At 45.6% G+C, this 19,615-nt stretch overlaps 1 protein-coding gene across 1 annotated transcript in view; it reads left to right on the forward strand.

Moving 5' to 3' along the window:
• The window catches only part of Deptor (DEP domain containing MTOR interacting protein), a 211,347-nt gene that overhangs the window by 155,377 nt on the left and 36,355 nt on the right, over nt 1-19,615 (forward strand). The window contains exons 7-8 of the mRNA XM_004661367.2: nt 1,731-1,801; nt 4,750-4,854. Coding sequence (XP_004661424.2) covers nt 1,731-1,801; nt 4,750-4,854 — 176 coding nt within the window. The remainder of the gene's footprint in view (nt 1-1,730; nt 1,802-4,749; nt 4,855-19,615) is intronic.

The following is a 19,615-nucleotide window of genomic DNA, read 5'->3' on the forward strand; positions in this document are numbered from 1 at the left end:
GCCACATGTTCTCTCTCATATGCGGATCCTAGCTACAGATGATTGGGCTTCTGCGTGAGAAGGAAAATACTTAGTAGCAGAGGCCAGTAAGTTAACAAGGAGACATAAAGGGAAGAGAAAGGAAGGGAGGAGGGTACTTAATAGGTTGGCATTGTATATATGTAAGTACAATGATTGAGATGGGGAGGTAATATGATGGAGAATGGAATTTCAAAGGGGAAAGTGGGGGAGGGAGGGAATTACCATGGGATATTTTTTTATAATCATGGAAAATGCTAATAAAAATTTTTTTAAAAAAGGGGGAGGAGGGAGTGAAAGGGAAGGAAATGGAAATGAAGGAAAGGGAAAAGAGAAAGAAGAGAGGATAGAACTCTTAGAAATGGTATATTCAGGGCTGGAGAGACTGTTTAGCAGTTAAGGTATTTGCCTGTCCCCCATTTCAGTGAATCTAGCAATGGGCCTGGTGGCACCCATCTGCAATCCAGCACTCTGGAAGATGAGGCAGGTGGACTGCTGCAAGCTTGAGGCCAGCCTGTGCTTATAAAGCAAGTCCTGGTCAAAAGAAAGGAAAAGGAAGGAAGAGAAAGAGAGAGAGAGAGAAAGGAAGAAGAAGAAGGAGGAGGAGGAGAAGAAAAAGGAAAAGAAGAAGAAAAAGGAGGAGGAAGGGGCTGGAGAGATGGCTTAGCTGTTAAATGCTTGCCTGTGAAGCCTAAGGACCCCGGTTCGAGGCTCGATTCCCCAGGTCCCACGTTAGCCAGATGCACAAGAGGGCGCACGCGTCTGGAGTTCGTTTGCAGAGGCTGGAAGCCCTGGCGCGCCCATTCTCTCTCTCTCTCTCTATCTGTCTTTCACTATGTGTCTGTCGCTCTTAAATAAATAAATAAATCTAAGAGGATATAAATAAGTCATATGGAAACTTACTTTTAAAAAAAAAAGGAGGAGGAGAAGAAGAAGAAGAAGCAGCAGCAGCAGAGAGAGGGAGAGAGGGAGAGAGAGAGGGAGGGAGACAGTGGTGAACCAAACTCATTAGAAGAGTAGATCGCATGGCAATTAGATGAACAATGGATTTAGCTGTACTTAGCCTAGTGCCCATTCCTTGGGAATGACTCAGGAATGTTCCCATGAGGCAGCCCTCTGTTCCTAGCTAGAGTTAGGCTGTTGTTTAATGTTCACTTGTATAAATGCACACAGAAATTTAGAAGAAATGGAAGTATTAGAAATATGGCCTTTTCCTGAATAGGGAAGCTCCAGGGGATCTTGGTTCTTTTCCCTTAACTTTTTTTCTTTTGCCCTCTCACAATTCTCTCAGTTAGGCTTAGCGTTGTTTGCTGGTATTTCTTTTTGTTTGTTTGTTTGATTATTTTTATTTATTTATTTGAGAGCAACAGACAGAGAGACAGAGGCAGAGAGAGAGAGAGAATGGGTGTGCCAGAGCCTCCAGCCACTGCAAATGAACTGCAGACGCGTGCGCCCCCTTGTGCATCTGGCTAACGTGGGTGCTGAGGAATGGAGCCTCGAACCAGGGTCCTTAGGCTTCACAGGCAAGCGCTTAACCGCTAAGCCATCTCTCCAGCCCTGCTGGTATTTCTTGTGTACTCGGTTAAAGGGTAACTGTGAGGTGGAGGTCCTTGCCCCTTTTTGTCATCAGTGGTCACCAAAGGGGTGTTCAGGAACTATCTGCCGGGGAAAGTGCTTCAGGAGTGTGTTGCCTGACACTGTGTGTGTTTCAGTGCTGAAGAGACCTGTCACTTCTGAGGAGCTCCTGACTCCTGGGGCGCCGTATGCAAGGAAGACGTTCACGGTAAGCTCACAGTTCAGTTTTGCTTCCAGCCACTTCTTCGCCACATGTCCACACAGTAGGGTGGAGCCTATGGATGCAATTGAAAACTTCTCGTTTCATTATAACAGCAGACTTTCTCAACTCCAAGACCTTGAAATCATTAGGACTTGCCATGGTCTGTTGTTCATATTAGAGTTTAAATTCTTAAATTATTTTTTAAAAATATTTATTTATTCATTCATTTTGAAAGAGGCAGATAGAAAGAGGATGGGCATGCCAGAGCCTGCAGACACTGCAAATGAACTCCAGATGTATGTGCCACCTTGTGCATCTGGCTTACGTGGGTACTAGAGAATCAAACCTGGGTACTTAGGCTTCTTAGGCAAGTGCCTTAACTGCTAAGCCTTCTCTCTAGCCCCTTAAAATTTTGTTTTTCTTTTCAATTTCTTTAATTAACATTTTCCATGATTATAAAAAATATCCCATGGTAATACCATCCCTCCCCGCACTTTCCCCTTTGAAACTCCATTCTCCATCATATCCTCTCCCTGTCTCAATTAGTCTCTGTTTTATTTTGATGTCATCATCTTTTCCTTCTATTATGATGGTCTTGTGTAGGTAGTGTCAGGTACTTCGAGGTCATGGATATCCAGGCCATTTTATGTCTGGGTGGGGGCACGTTGTAAAGAGTCCTACCCTTCCTTTGGCTCTTACATTCCTCCCGCCACCTCTTCCACAATGGGCCCTGAGCCTTGGAAGGTGTGATGGAGATATTTCGGTGCTGAGCACTCCTGTCACTTCTTCTTAGCACCAAGCACCATGATGCCTTCTGAGTCATCCCAAGGTCACTGCCGTCTGAAAAGAGAAGATTCCCTACTTAAAGTGAGAATAGCATTAACATAAGGGTATGAACATTAAAGGAAGTGCTTACTGTAGCCCCTTAAATTCTTGTTGCTGTATCCGCACTCATCATCATGGATTTCCCTCTTAAGGCCACTGGCGGCACTTATGGTGCCACCAATTTCTTCTGCATTACAGTTAGTTCTATGTCCTTTGAGAAGTTTACAGAAGCCTATGGTAGAGAAAGAAAACGATAGCATAAATTGTTCCAGTACAGGGAATTACCAGAATGGTTGGCAAGGTCAGCGTGCCTTAAGGTGTAAGGCTGTGTGACTTGGGGACCCTGTGTAGCTGTGAGGAACTTCAGGACCTGCCCTTCCCTTCTTAGAGGTCCTTCTGCTTTTCCTCAGGCCCAGTGATATTCTTTCTTTTCTCTCTCATTCTCCCTCTCTCTCTCTCTCTCTCTCTCTCTCTCTCTCTGTATGTGTGTGTGTATGTTTTGAGGTAGGGTAGCCCAGGCTGACCTGGGAACACACTATATTGTCCAGGCCAGACTCAAACTCATGGTGATTCTCCTGGCTCTGCCTCCCAAGTGCTGCCTCCCACCATGGCCCCGCCCTGGTCCAGGGAATCCAAATTCAAAGGGAATCCACGTGTTCTTATGAGCAGCCCCGCCCCCTCTGCTTTCTCCTTCTCAGCCTCCACCATCTACCTCAACATCCTCCTCGGGGCACCTTCCCTCTTTCCTATTGTCTAGCCTTTGTCTTACTTCAGAGGGGAAAGAGCCTTCCATAGGCACTCATGCTGCAGACATTTCTTGGGGTTACTTCCTGTGCTGAATCCTGGGGGGGGGGGTCAATGACAGAAGAGCAGTGGTAGTATGTCAGTGTTAGGGGAGAAGGAAGACTACATTTGGAAGTAAAGTCAGGTATAGTAAACTCATCCATACCACACCCTAGAATTACCGAAGTGTCTGCATTGCTGGTTCTCCTCAGCCTCCAGCTGTTAAGAGATAGCTGGGTGTATGTTGAAAAAGCACTTGTTTGGGGCTTTTCACTTCACTGGCGTTTTGCGCTATCACCAATGCTGAAAGTGTTTCTTCTGTATTTCTGTTGGCATATGTGCTAAGGATGTGGCTGGGAACAGCCCAGGGGCATAACTGCCCATGGAAACCCACTTTGGGGCCAAACAGCTTTGAGATTAGAGTCTAGTTGGAAGTTATTGAACTTATTTTTTTTAAGCCAAGTGTTGTGGTACACACTTAATTTTTTTTTAATTTTTTTATTTGAGAGAAAGGGCCTCTAGTGATTGCAGACTAACTCCAGACGCATGCACCACCTTGTGCATCTGGCTTACATGGGTCCTGAGAAATGGAACTGGGGTCCTTTGGCTTTGCATGCAAGTGCCTTAACTGCTAAGCCATCTCTCCAGCCCCTCAGCTTCCTTTGTAGAGAAAATTCTCTCTTTTGAAAATATTTTTATTTGCAAAGCGAGAGCGAGACAGACAGAACAGATGGAGAGAATAGGCATGCCAAAGCCTCTTGCCTCAGCAAACAAACTCCAGATGCATGTGCCACTTTGTGCATCTGGCTTTATGTGTGTGTTGGGGAAGTAAACCCGGACTGGTGACAAGCAAACACTTTACCTACTGAGCCACATCCTCAGGCCCAGGAGAGTTTCCTCTGTCAAGAAGGCCACAGCTGTTTGTATTTCCCACAATTAGTAATAAAAATTGTTATGCTGGATTTGAGTGACATATTGCTGGATCAAAAGCGTATTATTATGGTATGAGACAAAGAACAAAATTGAGGTAGAGATTGGATCTGGGTAGAAATTGCAGCCACATTTTAAAGGCCTTCTAAACAGTTCATTGTAGCCCGACGTGAACACACAACTCAAGGAAGAGGCTCACTGCCAGCTATTTCTGCAACTGTGACCTCGCCAATTTCTTCTGCCAAGCAGATTACATGTCTCAGCCAGGTTTTCACTCCCCTGACGCAGTAGAGACAAAATGAGAGAAAGATGTGTCGTGGTATATCATGGAAACCAGCAAGATGTCTCTCTTTGGGACAGACAGGCAAGCTGCCAGGACCAGTCTGCTGACTGCTAACTGTGGCTTTCCTCTCCAGATCGTTGGCGACGCCGTGGGCTGGGGCTTCGTGGTGCGAGGAAGTAAGCCATGCCACATCCAGGCCGTGGACCCCAGTGGCCCTGCGGCGGCAGCGGGGATGAAGGTACCGGGGCCCGCCTCGCCTTCTTGTTTTCTGACTACCGGCCGTGCTTCTTTCCACACCTCCAAATTCCCTAGCCTTCCCCTGTGTCTTTCTTCTCTTCAGAAAGAATCAAGTCTGCAGGGTACCTGGCCCATGCCTGTAATCTCAGTACTTGAGGCAGAGGCAGGAGGATCATTGTAAGTTCAAGGCCAGCCTGGTCTACAATAGGGAGTTCCAGGCCAGCCAGGGCTTCATAGCAAGACCCCCTATTTTTTTATTAAAAAAAAAAAATTTCAGACTCTGACTAAAGAGAAAGTCTAAGTGGAATATTTGTTAGTATTGGTATAATAGCCTTCAAGTTATTATAAGAACATATTTCTGGCCAAATTACATGGAAAGTTATCTATCTGTCGATCTGTCTATATTTTGTAATAAGGATCTCATGGAGCTCAGGCTGGACACGAACTCATGACCCTCCTACCTTAACCTCCCGAATGTTGGGATTACAGGTATGCATTACCACGTCCATAGTAGACATACTGTTGTTGATTATAGTGAAGATGATGGTAAATGCCATCATTTGACTATATATTCACTTGAAATTAATTTGTGTGGTGTTTCCCTTCCTAAAGCACTGATTAAATGACTTCAGATCTTCTTTTTTTTAAGTTGTTTTTCAAGGTAGGGTCTCACTGTAGCCCAGGCTGACCTGGAATTCACTATGGAGTCTCAGGGTGGCCTTGAACTCACGGCGATCCTTCTACCTCTGCCTCCCGAGTGCTGCGATTAAAGGCGTGCGCCACCACACCCGGCTTATGACTTCAGATCTTACCATGTGTTTGTTACGAAGCTACTGCACTTCTATAAGAAGCCAGCTGCATAAGCCAGTCTTTCATGCCTGTTGTCTTCGTGTAGGAAGACTTGGGGTTTATTTGGACAGTTCTAGGCTTGGTACAATGGTACAATGTTCACCCAGCATCTGCAGGTTTCTAGGTTCAATCCCCAGTACTGCTGGGGCTGGTGAGGTGAGAGAGAGAGAGAGAGAGAGAGAGAAGAAAGAGAGAGAATTTTCAAAAAGGAATCAGTCAGTGCTCTGGTCAGATGCCTCCTTTCCGCATCTCTGAGTAACAAAAGCTGCTCCTGCAAGAGCGAAGTGGCCATTTGGCCTTCAGTGTCCCCCTCCACACTGAATGCCAGGTGCAGCTCACGTGTGGATTGTGTCTGAAATGTCCCTCACAGGCTCAGGTTCTGAATGTCCAGTCCCCAGCCTGACTTTGAAGGCTGTGACGCCTTAGGTGATTGCTAGCTGTGAGTCTTTTGCCCTGTTGCTGCGTCTTGTACCCTGGCCAGTGGGGAACAAGCCATTCCTACCACTCTGCTTTCCCCGACTGGATGAACTAAAATCTCTCTGAAACTGTGAGCGCCAGTACACCTCTCCTCTCCGGTTGTTTCTGTCTGTTTTTGTGTGTGTATTTTTATTTATTTATTTGAGAGAAAGAGGCAGAGAGAGAGAGAGAGAGAGAGAAACAGAGGGAGGGAGGGAGAGAGAGAGAGAATGGGTGAATCAGGGCCTCCAGCCACTGAAAATGAACTCCAGATGCATGCGCTCCCTTGTGCATGTGACTAATGTGGGTCCTGGGGATTTGAGCCTCGAACTGGGGTCCTTAGGCTTCACATGCAAGCATTTAACCACTAAGCTATCTCTCCAGCCCTGTTAGGAATTTTTTAAATTAATATTTTGTTTATTTATTTGAAAGAGAAAGACAGAGAGAATGGGCATGCCAGGGCCTCAGGACGCTGCAAACAAACTCCAGATGTATGCACCACCTTGTGCATCTGGCTTTACGTGGATCCAAGGGAATCAAACTCAGGACCTTGGGCTTTGCAGGCACATGCCTTAAACACTGAGCCATTTCTCTACCCCTATGTTTAGCTTTTTCTAAGACCACATTTTTAAAAAAAGTAAGCAAATCATTATTCTTCTTTTAATAACTTGCTACATTATTTCAGGCGGTTCTCCACCCTTCCCATATATAAAGAACAATTGCCCAGCATCTCTGGGACTTGGGAATTACTCTTAGTCTTTTACTTGAAAATAAAATCTAAACATTTGGCTTAGAGGAGTTTTCATTGTCTCGGCATTTCTATACGGGAGCATGAAATGCAGACATTGCTGAAGTTTGATCAACCTATGCAATGCATTTGTGCCTAGTCTCTAGAAGGGGTTTTGTTTCCTGCATGTTCCTTTCAATGGAAGCAGAGAAGCAAGACGTTGCAGTCAGGTTTGCAGAGCTGGTAGAAATCACCCAACCAAGAGCAGCTTGTGGGAAAAGGGGCTTATTTTGGCTTATAGACTCAAGGGGAAAGTTTCATAGTGTCAGGGGAAAACAATGGCATGAGCAGAGGGTGGACATCACCCCCTGGCCAACAACAGGAGAGTGTGCCTAACACTGGCATGGGGAAACTGGCTATAACACCCATAAGCCTGCCCCCAACAATACACCGCCTCCAGGAGGCTTTAATTTCCAATTGCCATCAGCTGGGGAGACTCGCATTCAGAACACCTAAGCTTATGGGGGACGCCTGAATTAAACCACCACACAAGAGAAGGAAGCATTTTCTGTCTTCTGTGTTTCTGGTCCTGCACTGTGCTAGACCTCTTCTCTATATCATGAGCCCATTTGACGTCAGTATCCAATTACTGATATCCTGGAGGGGGCAATGAGTCCAGGAGAAAGAATTCCCTCTTACCTCATGTCTGATACTTCGGTAAAGAATCCAGTTGCTTTATTTCCTTGCTATTCCGTAATTTTTATTTTTTCCAAGTAAGGTCTCAACTCCAGCCCAGGCTGACCCGGAACTCTCGTAAGCTCCGGGCTGGCCTCAAACTCATGGTGATCCTCCAACCTCTACCTCCTGAGTGCTGGATTAAAAGCATGCCCCACCATCCTTGTCTTCCTTACTACTTCTTTACTTCCTTACTGCTGCCTGATGAATAGGATATGAACCCTAGCTTCGTGTCACACCATATCCTCTTTAGTACATCGGGTCTCGACCACCCTGTGACTTCCTTGTTTATCCTCTTGTGAACATCCTTCACTTTGTGCGGGGTAGGTGGGGGCAAACTTTGTACATTTCATGAGTCCCTCATAATCACCCCATGTCTGGCTCTTTTTTTGTTGTTGTTGTTTTTCGAGGTAGGGTCTCACTCTAGCTCAGGCTGACCCGGAATTCACTCTGTAGTCTCAGGGTGGCCTCGAACTCTCGGCGATCCTTCTACCTGTTTAATCCTACTAGGATTAAAGGCGTGTGCCACCACCGCCTGGCTGCCATGTCTGGCTCTTAATAAATCTAATTAAATGGTTCTGGCGTTTCAAATGCTCTAATGGCTTCCCGCTACCATGAGATTAAACTCCAGATGCCTTCTGTATTGGAGGGTCCGTGATCCAGGCTCTACCCATCAGACCTTAACCTCCTGCCCTGCGTTGCTTAGTGCTCAGTACCTACCCTGGGGACGATGACCACTTCTGTTGTCTTTCAGCTCTCAGACTTTATGTTAAATGCTTAAAGATGCCTCCTTAAGGATCTCCTCCTATCTTCCTTCAGTTATTCTTCATCATGTAACCCTTCCGTTTCAGTCATCTCGGGCTGATACAACAAAAACCCCACAGGCAAGGTGGCTGAAACTACAGACTTTTTTTTTGTTTTGTTTTGTTGATTTTTTGAGGTAGGGTCTCATTTTAGCTCAGGCTGACCTGGAATTCACTATGGAGTCTCAGGGTGGCCTTGAACTCACGGTGATCCTCCTACCTCTGCTTCCCGAGTGCTGGGATTAAAGGTGTGCGCCACCACACCCAGCTCAGACATTTGTTTTAAGTCCATGTACTGACCAATCCTGTGTCCAGTAGGGATTTGCTTCCTGGATTGGAGATGACTGTCTTGCCACTGGCGGCTCATGTTACACAGATTGAATAGAGAGCAAGACCAAATGCTTCTCCATCTGTTGTTGTAAAAGTACGCATCCTTTTCATGTGGCTCCAGCTACCTGACCTAGGTACCTCCCAACAGTCCTACCTCCTTATGCCATTATTGGAGGAGCAGCATATACATTTTAGAACAAAGTATTTCTTCTGTGTAATCACAATCTGATGATATGTGTTTATATGTTTATCTGTAACACCTCCTTCAGTATAGGGTCTTTGTCTGCTTAACTCCTATATTGCCAGTATCTAGGACAATATTTGGCTTTTTATTTTTTAATTTAATTTTATTTTATTTATTTGAGAGTGACAGACAGAGAGAGAAAGAGTCAGACAAAGAGAGAGAGAATGGGCGCGCCAGGGCCTCCAGCCGCTGAAAACAAACTCCAGACGCGTGCGCCCCCTTGTGCATCTGGCTAACGTGGGTCCTGGGGAATCAAGCCTCTAACCGGAGTCCTTAGGCTCCATAGGCAAGCGCTTAACCACTAAGCCATTTCTCCAGCCCAGTATTTGGCTTTAAAAAAAAATATTTATTTATTTGATAGAGAAACAGGGAGGGAGGGAGGGGGAGAGAGAGAGAATGGGCGCACCAGAGCCTCCAGCCACTGCAGACGAACTCCAGACGCGTGCGCCTCCTTGTGCATCTGGCTAACGTGGGTCCTAGTTGGCTTTGCAGGCAAATGCCTTAACCGCTAAGCCATCTCTCCAGACCAATATTTGGTTTTCAAAACAGACACAATAAATCCCTATCCCAGTGTCACCTGATTTGTAAATGTCAGAGCTAGAGTCAGATCTGGTTTCCCAAACTTCCCATTTACTGCCGCTACCATTACTATTCCTTTCTGAGACAGGATCTTTTGCTTGTCTGTTTGCTTTGTTTTGTGTTTTTATTTGTTTGGTTTTTTTTAATTATTATTGGTTTTCTAAAAGAAAGGTTGCACATGTTGACCCCCCCTCCCCTGCCCCAGTTCTGCTGAGGGTCTTCAGTGGGGTTATTGGTACTCATTGTGGGGACCAGAAGGCCTCAGCCAGTCTCTGTAGGGGTGGGGGAGACACGGAACCCACGAGGTAATCTAGGCTGTCAGAGCTCATTATTCTGCTTCTGCCTACTGAATGCTGGGACCTTTGTATTCTTGGGCATGGTGGCTCACACCTATAATCCCAGCAGTCAGGGAGATGGGGTACAAGACTAAGGTGAGTTCCAGGCTATTCTGTATTGCAGATTACAGTAACACCGTGCCTCAAAAAGAAAAGGGAAGGAGGAAGGGAGGTTAGAGAGAAGAGAGAGGAACCCTGAAGCCGAGCCCAGTAGATGATAAATCACACTAGCTGTTGGTATCTGGAAGTGTGACCTTTTGCGTTTGTCTCCTGAGGAAGGGAATTCATATTTTATTCAAAGCACATTGTTTGAATAGTCATGTGTTCACCTGGACTGACTTGAAGAAGATCAAATTAATATTTTTTTGTTCTTGGCACCGTCTGTCACTTAGGTCAACACTAGGACCTGCAGGGTCATCCAAGGAAAAGTCCCAAACACTCCCTTTTGTTAGCTTAAGCAAACACTTGTTAGAACAAGCCATTCAGCCTTCAGGCTCCAGCCCAGCTTGGGCTGTCCTTACAAATAAGGAACAAGAAGAGTCCCTGCTCTTTCCTGAGAAGTTTATTTTTTTTTTTTCTTGTGGGAATAATTTGATGTTGTGAGAAACAGTGTTCATTTCCACGCTGCCCTGTGCCAAGTCTCTGGGGGGGGGGGGGTCTGTAGACTCCTGGCTTCTTTTCTTGTTTCCTGCTGGAATGAATTTATGGATGTGGGCTCACAGGGTCTCGTTTCTCGGTTTGCTTATTTCTTTCTGGGCTTTTATTGAAATAGAACCGTCTGCGTCACAATAAAGAATGACCGTTGCCCCCTCCCACCCTGTAGAAATATTCCTACCCGTCTTTATTTTAACTTTTATTTGTGTGTGTGCATGTATATGTGTGTGTGAATGGGTGGCACTGTAAATGAACTCCAGAGGCATGTTTCATTTTGTGTCTGACTTTACATGGGTGTTGGGGAATTGAACCCAGGTATGTAGGCTTTACAATCAAGTGCCTTTAACTACTGAGCCATATGTCCAGCCCCATATTTTGCTCATAGAGAAAAAAAAATCAAAATTCATATTGATCATTCCTCCCTGTGGCAACATCACTATGTTTCATGGAATTTTCTCCTGAGTCAAGAAAGGCCAGGTTTCTAAGCAATTAGGGAAGTTAATTTGAAAGTAACAAATTATGGAATGACATTCAAACCAGATGAAAAGACTCCCTGGGGCCCTGAATAGCTCTGGAGTGCACAGTTCCTGACACAGCCGTCATGGGATTTATAGCTGAGAAAGGAACCCCCCCCCAAAAAAAAAAAACAGTGAGTTATTCCACATCACGTGTATAAGTGCACTCAGAGACAACCTGAGGAGAAAATAGCGCTTCCATTTTTTTGCAGTGGGGAGAGGGGATGAGAAGGAATATTTCTTCAACTTCCCTGAGGAAAAAGGCTTGAACTAAGGTCTAAAGACTGAATAGAACTCAGCTAGATGTGTGTCTGAGCTCCACGTCCATGTGTCCATGCATGTATGTCAAAGAGTGTATTCAAAGCTGAGCCCCCCCCCCATTTTCTCTGCTTCCTGATCAGCCATGAAGTGAGCAGTTTTTCCTAGCCACACACTGTGGATGCTATGATGTTGTGCCTAAGCATGTGGGTTCCAGTGACCGCAGACTGAACCTTCTGAAACCGTGAGCCAGAACAAATCCTTTTTTTCTTTTCCAGTTGTTCCTGTTGGGTTGTTACCCTTGCCTTCTTGTTGCTGGGACAAACACCTTGACCAGAAGCAGCTTGTGGGAGCTTTGAAAGGAGAAGCTTTGTTATGGTGGAGGAAGCTGGCTCATTTCCTCACACACATGCACAGCACAGGGAGCAGCAAGCATGAGCTGACGCTGGGCACACAGGGCTGGACTCCCCCGTAGGTCCTCCCCTGGTGACGTGCTTCCTCCAGCAGGCCTCCCCCGCCCTGATGCTCTGCTGCTTAATCACAGACACCTGAGGCTATGGGGCGATTACATTCAAAACCACCACACAGGTACTTAGTCACAGCAGTGTATCAGCAACCAACATGACTCAGACGTAACGAGCGAATGGAAATTCACGTAAGGAACCAGCTGTCACTCAGCTGGGCTTATCATCCTCATGCTCAGGAGCTGGAGGCGGAAGTGTCAGGAGTTTAAGGTCATCCTCGGTTACATAGTGAGTTCAAAGCCAGCCTGAACTACATGAGACCCTGTGTCCCCCACAAAAAAACAAATCATCATGACTCAAGAAGACAAATACTAAAAACATGGAGCCGGGCGTGGTGGCGCACGCCTTTAATCCCAGCACTCGGGAGGCAGAGGTAGGAGGATCGCCGTGAGTTCAAGGCCACCCTGAGACTCCATAGTGAATTCCAGGTCAGTCTGGGCCAGAGTGAGACCCTACCTCAAAAAACCACACACATACACAAAAAAAAAAAAAAAAATGGATAAAGAACTTTGAAAAGAAACTTTGCAAAAGATTGGGAAAGGTCAAGTAGCACATGAGAAGATATCCAAGACCATCAGTCTCAGAAATGCAAGTTAAATAGCCAAATGGTCAAAATAGAATAGTGATGGGGTAGGGAAGATTGTGTATTCACATGTGTGACAGGTGTGTGTATATGTGTGTGTGTGCACATGAATTCCTTCTAGAAGGACCTCAGAAGGAATGTGGTACTTTGGCAGAAATGATTACAAGTTATGAGTAAACTGTAGTATAAGGAGAATTCGGTAATGAGCTAGGGCCATGTTTCTCTGTTTATTTTAACCCCCTTGAGACACCTTCCTGTGGCATGTTTCCTAGTTCCACCCACTCCCTCTGAAATTTGGACACTATTGCTTACAGTTTACCTGTCTATCTGTTGCATTCAGTGTGTCTCCATGTGCTTTATATTTTAAAACTGGGTGAATTTCACACACTCACAGGAACAATTTTTAGGAGCTTTGCCCTCCACTTGAATGTATGAGAGGTTGGGGAGATGGCTCAATGGGTAAAGGTGCTTGTAAAGCCTGCAAGTCAGGGCTTCATTCCCAGGCCACTTTTGTGACACCAAACAGGCATTCATTCACAGCTGCAAGAGACCCTGGAGGGGCCCAAACAAGAGAGAGAGGAGAGAGAGAGGGAGGGGAGAAAAAAAGAGAAAGGAAAGAATATATGAATTAGAAGAAGGAAGCTCAAGAGTTTTAGAAGTTTAACTTGAATTTTGGACCTTCATGCAGTAAAATGTACAGCTTTTCAGTGTATAATTGGGTAGGTTTTCCCAACTCACACACCTGTGTCGTCAGTTAGATAACAGGACATGTCTATCACACCGGACTCCCTGGGTCTCATTTCTGCCAGCCCCTCAACCAGTGGCAATTCCTGACTGCTAGGACTTTTGTCATTAAAAATTAGGTTAAGGAGGCTGGAGAGATGGCTTAGCAGTTAAGATATTTGCCTGTGAAGCCTAAGGGCCCAGGTTTGAGTCCCCAGAGCCCACATAAGCCAGATGCACCAGGTAGCATATGCATCTAGAGTTTGTTTGCAGTGGCTAGCGGCCCTGGCACGCCCATTCTCTTTCTATCTGCCTCTTTGTCTCTTGCTCTCTCTCAAAGAAATAAATAAAATATTTAAAAAAATATTAAAGTTGGCGCAACTTTTAATCTTGACACTTGGGAGGCAGAGGTAGGAGGATTGCTGTGAGTTTGAAGCCACCATAGTTATGTCTAGGTCAGCCTGGGCTAGAACTAGACCCCAACTCAAAATAATAATAATTATAGTAGTAGTACTAGGTTAGATTTTTAGTCAACAAAATCCTGACTCTAATCCTCATGCCTTGGCAACTTTTGGCAAATAATTTTGCATCTCTGGACATTTTATTTTAATCTGCTGAGGACATAGGTGGTGTCAGTAAGGGAAGTCACATATGCAGAGCCCCTCACCAGAACAGGCATGTTGTTTTCCCACCCTCCTTTCCCACAGGGTGAATTGTAAGAGGTGCCCAGGGGTATTCAATTTGTAAAATAAGCCTGAAGCTTTCTTCAGTCCCAAACTCTCAGTGTCCCTGAACCTCACGGTTGCCTTCTGCCTGATTACCTACCACTCTGCCCGTCCCTTCTACTTCCCTTACTCTCTTCCTTATGTGACCTAGAGAGCCACCACCACGTTCTGCTGGGTTCTGGGAATGCAAGGCCCTGTCTGAAGCCTATCAGCAATGCTCCACACCCCACATCAGAAGTTTTCTGAGGTGACTGTGGCTCATCTGACCCGTCCTGGGCCCTTGTCTGGTGGTCTGTCACTTGGGGCTTGAGCTTCCAGTTTTGTTACTGACATGAGGTCACAGGATGAAGGGGCTTCACTACCAGCCTCACCACTTCTGTTTAGACAGAACATAATGGCTAAAACTCTAAATCTAAACTCTAAATCTAAGCCTCAAATCAATCACCTTCAAAATAGGGGGCAAAACCCCCTCTCACTTCCTCTTGGGCAAGAGATCTATATTACTTCTCGTAAGTTATATAAACTCTATAATAAAATCTTTCTTTGAAATGAGATTTATTTTTTTTTAAATTATTGGCCGGGCGTGGTGGTGCACGCCTTTAATCCAAGCACTGGGGAGGCAGAGGTAGGAGGATTGCCATGAGTTCGAGGCCAGCCTGAGACTACATAGTAAATTCCAGGTCAGCATGGGCTAGAGTGAGACCCTACCTTGAAAAACAAAACAAGAAAAAAAATGTTTTTTTTTAATTATTTATTCGAGAGCAAGAGGCAGATAGAGAGTGGCCTCCAGCCACTGCAAACGAACTCCAGACATGTGTTCCATCTTGTGCATTTGACTTATGTGGGTCCTAGGGAATTAAACCTGGCTCTTTTGGCTTTGCAGGCAAGTGCCTTTTAACTGCTAAGCCAACTCTCCAGCCCTATAATAAAATCTTTCTAAACTTCATCAAGAATAACATAAATACAAAATAAGGGGTCATAATAGGCATGGCTCAGTGGAATAGGTATGTTAGCTCAGTAGCTGATTCATTAAAAGCCTAGGGAAGGAAAGGGTGTATTTCAGCTTACAGCTCCAGAGGGTAGAGTCAACCATGCCAAAGAGATCATGGCAGGAGCAGCAAGCTGGCGTGGCATCCTCACCTCAGAAGGGAGGAAGAAGAGAGTGACTGCTTGCACTTAGCCAGCTCTCCCCTTTTTCTATAAGGTGGGACCCCAGTCCTTGGGACGGAGCCACCCACAGGTAAGGTAGGTGTTCTCATCTCAACCTAATCGAGACAATCCCTTATGAGCATGCCCAGGAACTATCCTAACCTCCAGAATTTCTCCAACATCAAGTTGATGATCAGTATAAACCATCACAGTGTCATTTGCCATTTGTTATATTCCTTATTATGGTTATTGTGTTACTCTGAGTCTTTTGGCTTAATGAGCTTACACATGCCAACAAAACACGGAGTACCAGTCAGGAAGGAGGGATGAGGATATGCAGTCATGTTTCTTCCATATTACCACAAGCTATTCTATTTCTAGTCAAAGAAATACTGAATCTCAGTGTCTCTTCTTAAAATGGCCATGATGGTTCCTTCGTAGCATGTGAAGACACGTAAGAAAGAATGCAGTACCTGGGCTGGAGAGATGGCTTAGTGGTTAAGCGCTTGCCTGTGAAGCCTAAGGACCCCGTTCGAGGCTCCATTCCCCAGGATCCACATTAGCCAGATGCACAAGGGGGCGCATGTATCTGGAGTTTGTGTTCAGTGGCTGCAAGCCCTGGCATGCCCATTCTCTCTCTCTCTCTGCCTTTCTGTCTGTTGCTCTCACATAAATAAATAAAAATAAACAAAAATATAAAAAAGAATGCAGAACCTGGTGCAGTGGCTCAGGCCTGTACCCCCAGCACTCAGGAGACAGAGGTAGGAAGATCACTGAGTTTGAAGCCAGCCTGAGACTACAGAGTGAATTCCTGGTGAGCCTGGGCTAGAGCAAGGCCATACCTTACAAAAAAAAAAAAAAGAAAGAAAGAAAGAAAGGAAGGAAGGAAGGAAGGAAGGAAGGAGGGAAGGAAGGAGGAAAGAAAGAAAAGGAAAGGAAAGAAAAGAAAAGAAAAGAAAAAAGAACGCAGGCAGGCAGGCAAGCATAGCTGGGTATGGTGGAGCATGCCTGTCTTCCCAGCACAAGAACGGAGGCTCAAGGACTAGGAGTTAGTCTCTCAGCTACATTGCAAGTTCAAGGCCAACTTTTGGTCTATTTTAGAGAATGTTCCATACGCAGCTAAAAGAATATATATTTTGCAGCATTTGGAAGAAGTGTCCTGTATATATCTCTTAGGTCCATTTCTTCTATGACCTCATTTAATCCAGATGCCCCTCTTTTGATTTTTTTCCCTGGGATGACCTGTCAATTGATGAGAGTGGGGTGTTTAAGTCCCCCACTACCACTGTGTTTGATGTTATCTGTGACCTTAGTTGTAATAGCATTTGTTTGATGAATTTGGGAGCCCCTGTGTTAGGTGCATATATGTTTAGGATTGTAATGTCCTCCTGTTGGAGTGTAACTTTTGGGATACATGAGACTCTGTCTCAATCCTTCATCTCCCCCAAGTCCCCACAACAAAGAAGGTGTGTCAGGATCTGGGGAGAAGGCTCAGTGGATAAAACACTTGCTACCTAAGGGTAAGTACCTAAGTCCAGAGCCCAAACACCTATGTAAAGCCAGAGGCTGAGCAAGAGGCCCTGGGTTCTAGTCTCAGGACAGACATCTCAGGTCACGGTGCCAACAGCAACACAGTCAGGTTCTAGTGAGGGGCCCATTCTAGTTTTTTTTTTTTTTCCTGAGGTAGGGTCTCAATCTAGCTCAGGCTGACCTAGAATTCATGATATAGTCTCAGGGTGGCCTTGAACTCACGGCCATCCTCCTACCTCTGCCTCCCAAATGCTGGGATTAAAGGCATGCGCCACTACGCCAGGCCCTGTTTCCAGTTTTATAGATAACTGTCACTGTGACCTCACATGGATGAAAGCAATCTTTCTCATCAGAATTAGCCCAAACTGAGCTCAAACTCACTCTGTAGCTGAGCCTAGCCTTAAATTCCTGATCCTTCCTGCCGCCACCTCTCCAGCTGGGATTAGACATGAGCTCTCATTCCTCCACGCCACTTCCTGCCTCTTCTTACAAGGCCACTCCTCCTACATGGCTCTCCCGTTCATGACCTCATTGTTTTGATTATGTGTCCTCTGAACCCAGCTGTTCTGGAGGGCAAGACTTCAACATAGCCATAGCCATAGCCAGCTGTCCCCAGTTTCTTAGGAAGTAAAGATAAGTGTGTGGTGTCTTTACACTGCCTGCTGAGATGGAAGGTGACTGAAAGAAGATTGTTTGCACTTAAAAGCTGGCAGGAAGGCAAGCCTCTGTGTGATTTTGATCACCCATTTTGTTTTCCACTGTTCCGCCCGGATTCCTGAGGTCGCCTTAGCAATTAGGCTTGCATTCCGGGCCCTCAGAAAGGAAGAAGGGGCAGAGGGCACTGCCCCTCTTTTAAAACCACTTCTTGGGAGCTGCATATGCTGCTCATTTTCTACCCCGCTGGCTGGTACTTATTCCACAGATGATTTACATGCAAAGAAATGTTGGCAATGTAGAGTTTATTGTCAATGGCTGGTACGGGTTTCATCGTCTCCCTCTAAATATATGAAGTGCTAAACCCTTGTGCCTTGGGCTCCAACTTCATTAGGAAACAGGGGCTTTACAGAGGTAATCCAGTTAATATGTTATCAGAATGGGCCTCAATCCAGTATGACTGGTGTCCTTAAAAGCAAAGGAAGTTGGGCATAGGGATTGAGGCATTGAAGAACATACGCAATGCAGAGACAGGAAAAAACATGCAGTGGAGTGGTATGTCCACATGCCAAAGCATGCCCAGGCTTGGTTGGTTATGGGAATGATTCAATGAATTGCAGGTCAGCCTGCGCTAGAGTGAGACCCTACCTTGATAAACCAAAAAGACCAAAACCAAACAAATAAAAACCCCTCTACCTGTCATTTTGTCTTTAGCTTTAGAGTTTCTTTTTTTTTTTTAAGATACTTTATTTATTTTATTTTTATTTGAGAGAGAGAAAGAATGGGGGGGGGGAGAATGGGTGCACCAGGGCCTCCAGGCACTGCAAACGAACTCCAGACGCATGTGCCTCCTTGTGCACCTGGCTTATATGGGTTCTGGAGAATTGAACTGGGATCCTCTGGCTTTGCAAGCAAGCACTGTAACTGCTAAGCCATCTCTTCAGCCCTAGAATTTCTTAATTTAATTCCACCTACGTGTGTGTGTGTGTGTGTGTGTGTGTGTGTGTGTGTGCATGTGTATCACATGAAACCAAGTACTGTTGGTACCAGAGCAGCTGATGGTCCTCCAAGGCCCGGCTGGAAGACATCATGAAGGTTGGGAAGTGTAAATGGGAAGCATTGGTCTGGCAGAGAATGAGGAGTATTGAGTTCATCCAATAGTTTGTTTTGCAGATTCCTGTTTCTCCTCCAGTGTCTCCAGCCTCAGTAAATATATCCTCACCATGAGCTCAGTGGCTCGGGCCAGTCATACTTGCTTTTCTCATTTTTCTTCAGTTTAAGATACTTCCAAAATGCATCTCAAGTGAATGAATCTTATTTGCATTTTCTCAAAAGAATTTGAGCATGGGCTGGAGAGATGGCTTAGCGGTTAAGCGCTTGCCTGTGAAGCCTAAGGACCCTGGTTCGAGGCTCAGTTCCCCAGGTCCCACGTTAGCCAGATGCACAAGGGGGCGCACGTATCTGGAGTTCGTTTGCAGAGGCTGGAAGCCCTGGCGCGCCCATTCTCTCTCTCTCCCTCTATCTGTCTTTCTCTCTGTGTCTGTCGCTCTCAAATAGACAAATAAATAAATTAAAAATTAAAAAAAAAATAATTTGAGCATATTGGGGCTGCAGAAATGGTCACGTGGATAAAGCAAGTATGACCAGCTGAGTTTAGATCCCCAGAACCCATGAGAAAAAGAACAGAATTAAAAAAGAAAAGAAGCCGGGCAGGGTGGCGCACGCCTTTAATCCCAGCACTTGGGAGGCAGAGGTAGGAGGATCGCTGTGAGTTCAAGGCCACCCTGAGACTACAGAGTTAATTCCAGGTCAGCCTGGACCAGAGTGAGACCCTACCTCGAAAAACCAAAAAAAAAGGGGGACTGGAGTGATAGATGGCTTAGCAGCTAAGGCACCTGCCTGCAAAGCCTAAGGACTCAGGTTTGATTCTCCAGGCCCCATGTAAGCCAGACAATGGCTTATGCATCTGGAGTTCATTTACAGTGGCTAGAGACCCTGGTGCACCCATTATCTCTCTCTCCCTCTCCCTCCCTCTTTCTCTAATAAATAAATAAATAAATAACAAATTAAAGAAAACAGGAGGGCTGGAGAGATGGGTTAGCAACTGAGGCACTTGCCTGCAAAGCCAAAGGACCTCAGTTCAATTCTCTAGTACCCATGTAAGCCAAATGCACAAGGTGGCACATCCGTCTGGAGTTCGTCTGCAGTGGCTGGAAGCCCTGGCATGTCTATTCTCTCTCTCTGTCTTTATCTCTCTCTCTCTCTTCCTCTTTCCCTGTCTCAAATAAATAAAAATAAAAACAAGAAAAACCTATTGCTGTAGTGCCTGCATCCCAGCATGCCTTAGGCAAAAGGGGAGGTGGAGACAGGAGAATCATCTGAAAGACCT

Source organism: Jaculus jaculus, chromosome 2, assembly GCF_020740685.1.
Source record: "Jaculus jaculus isolate mJacJac1 chromosome 2, mJacJac1.mat.Y.cur, whole genome shotgun sequence".
Lineage (NCBI taxonomy): Eukaryota > Metazoa > Chordata > Mammalia > Rodentia > Dipodidae > Jaculus > Jaculus jaculus.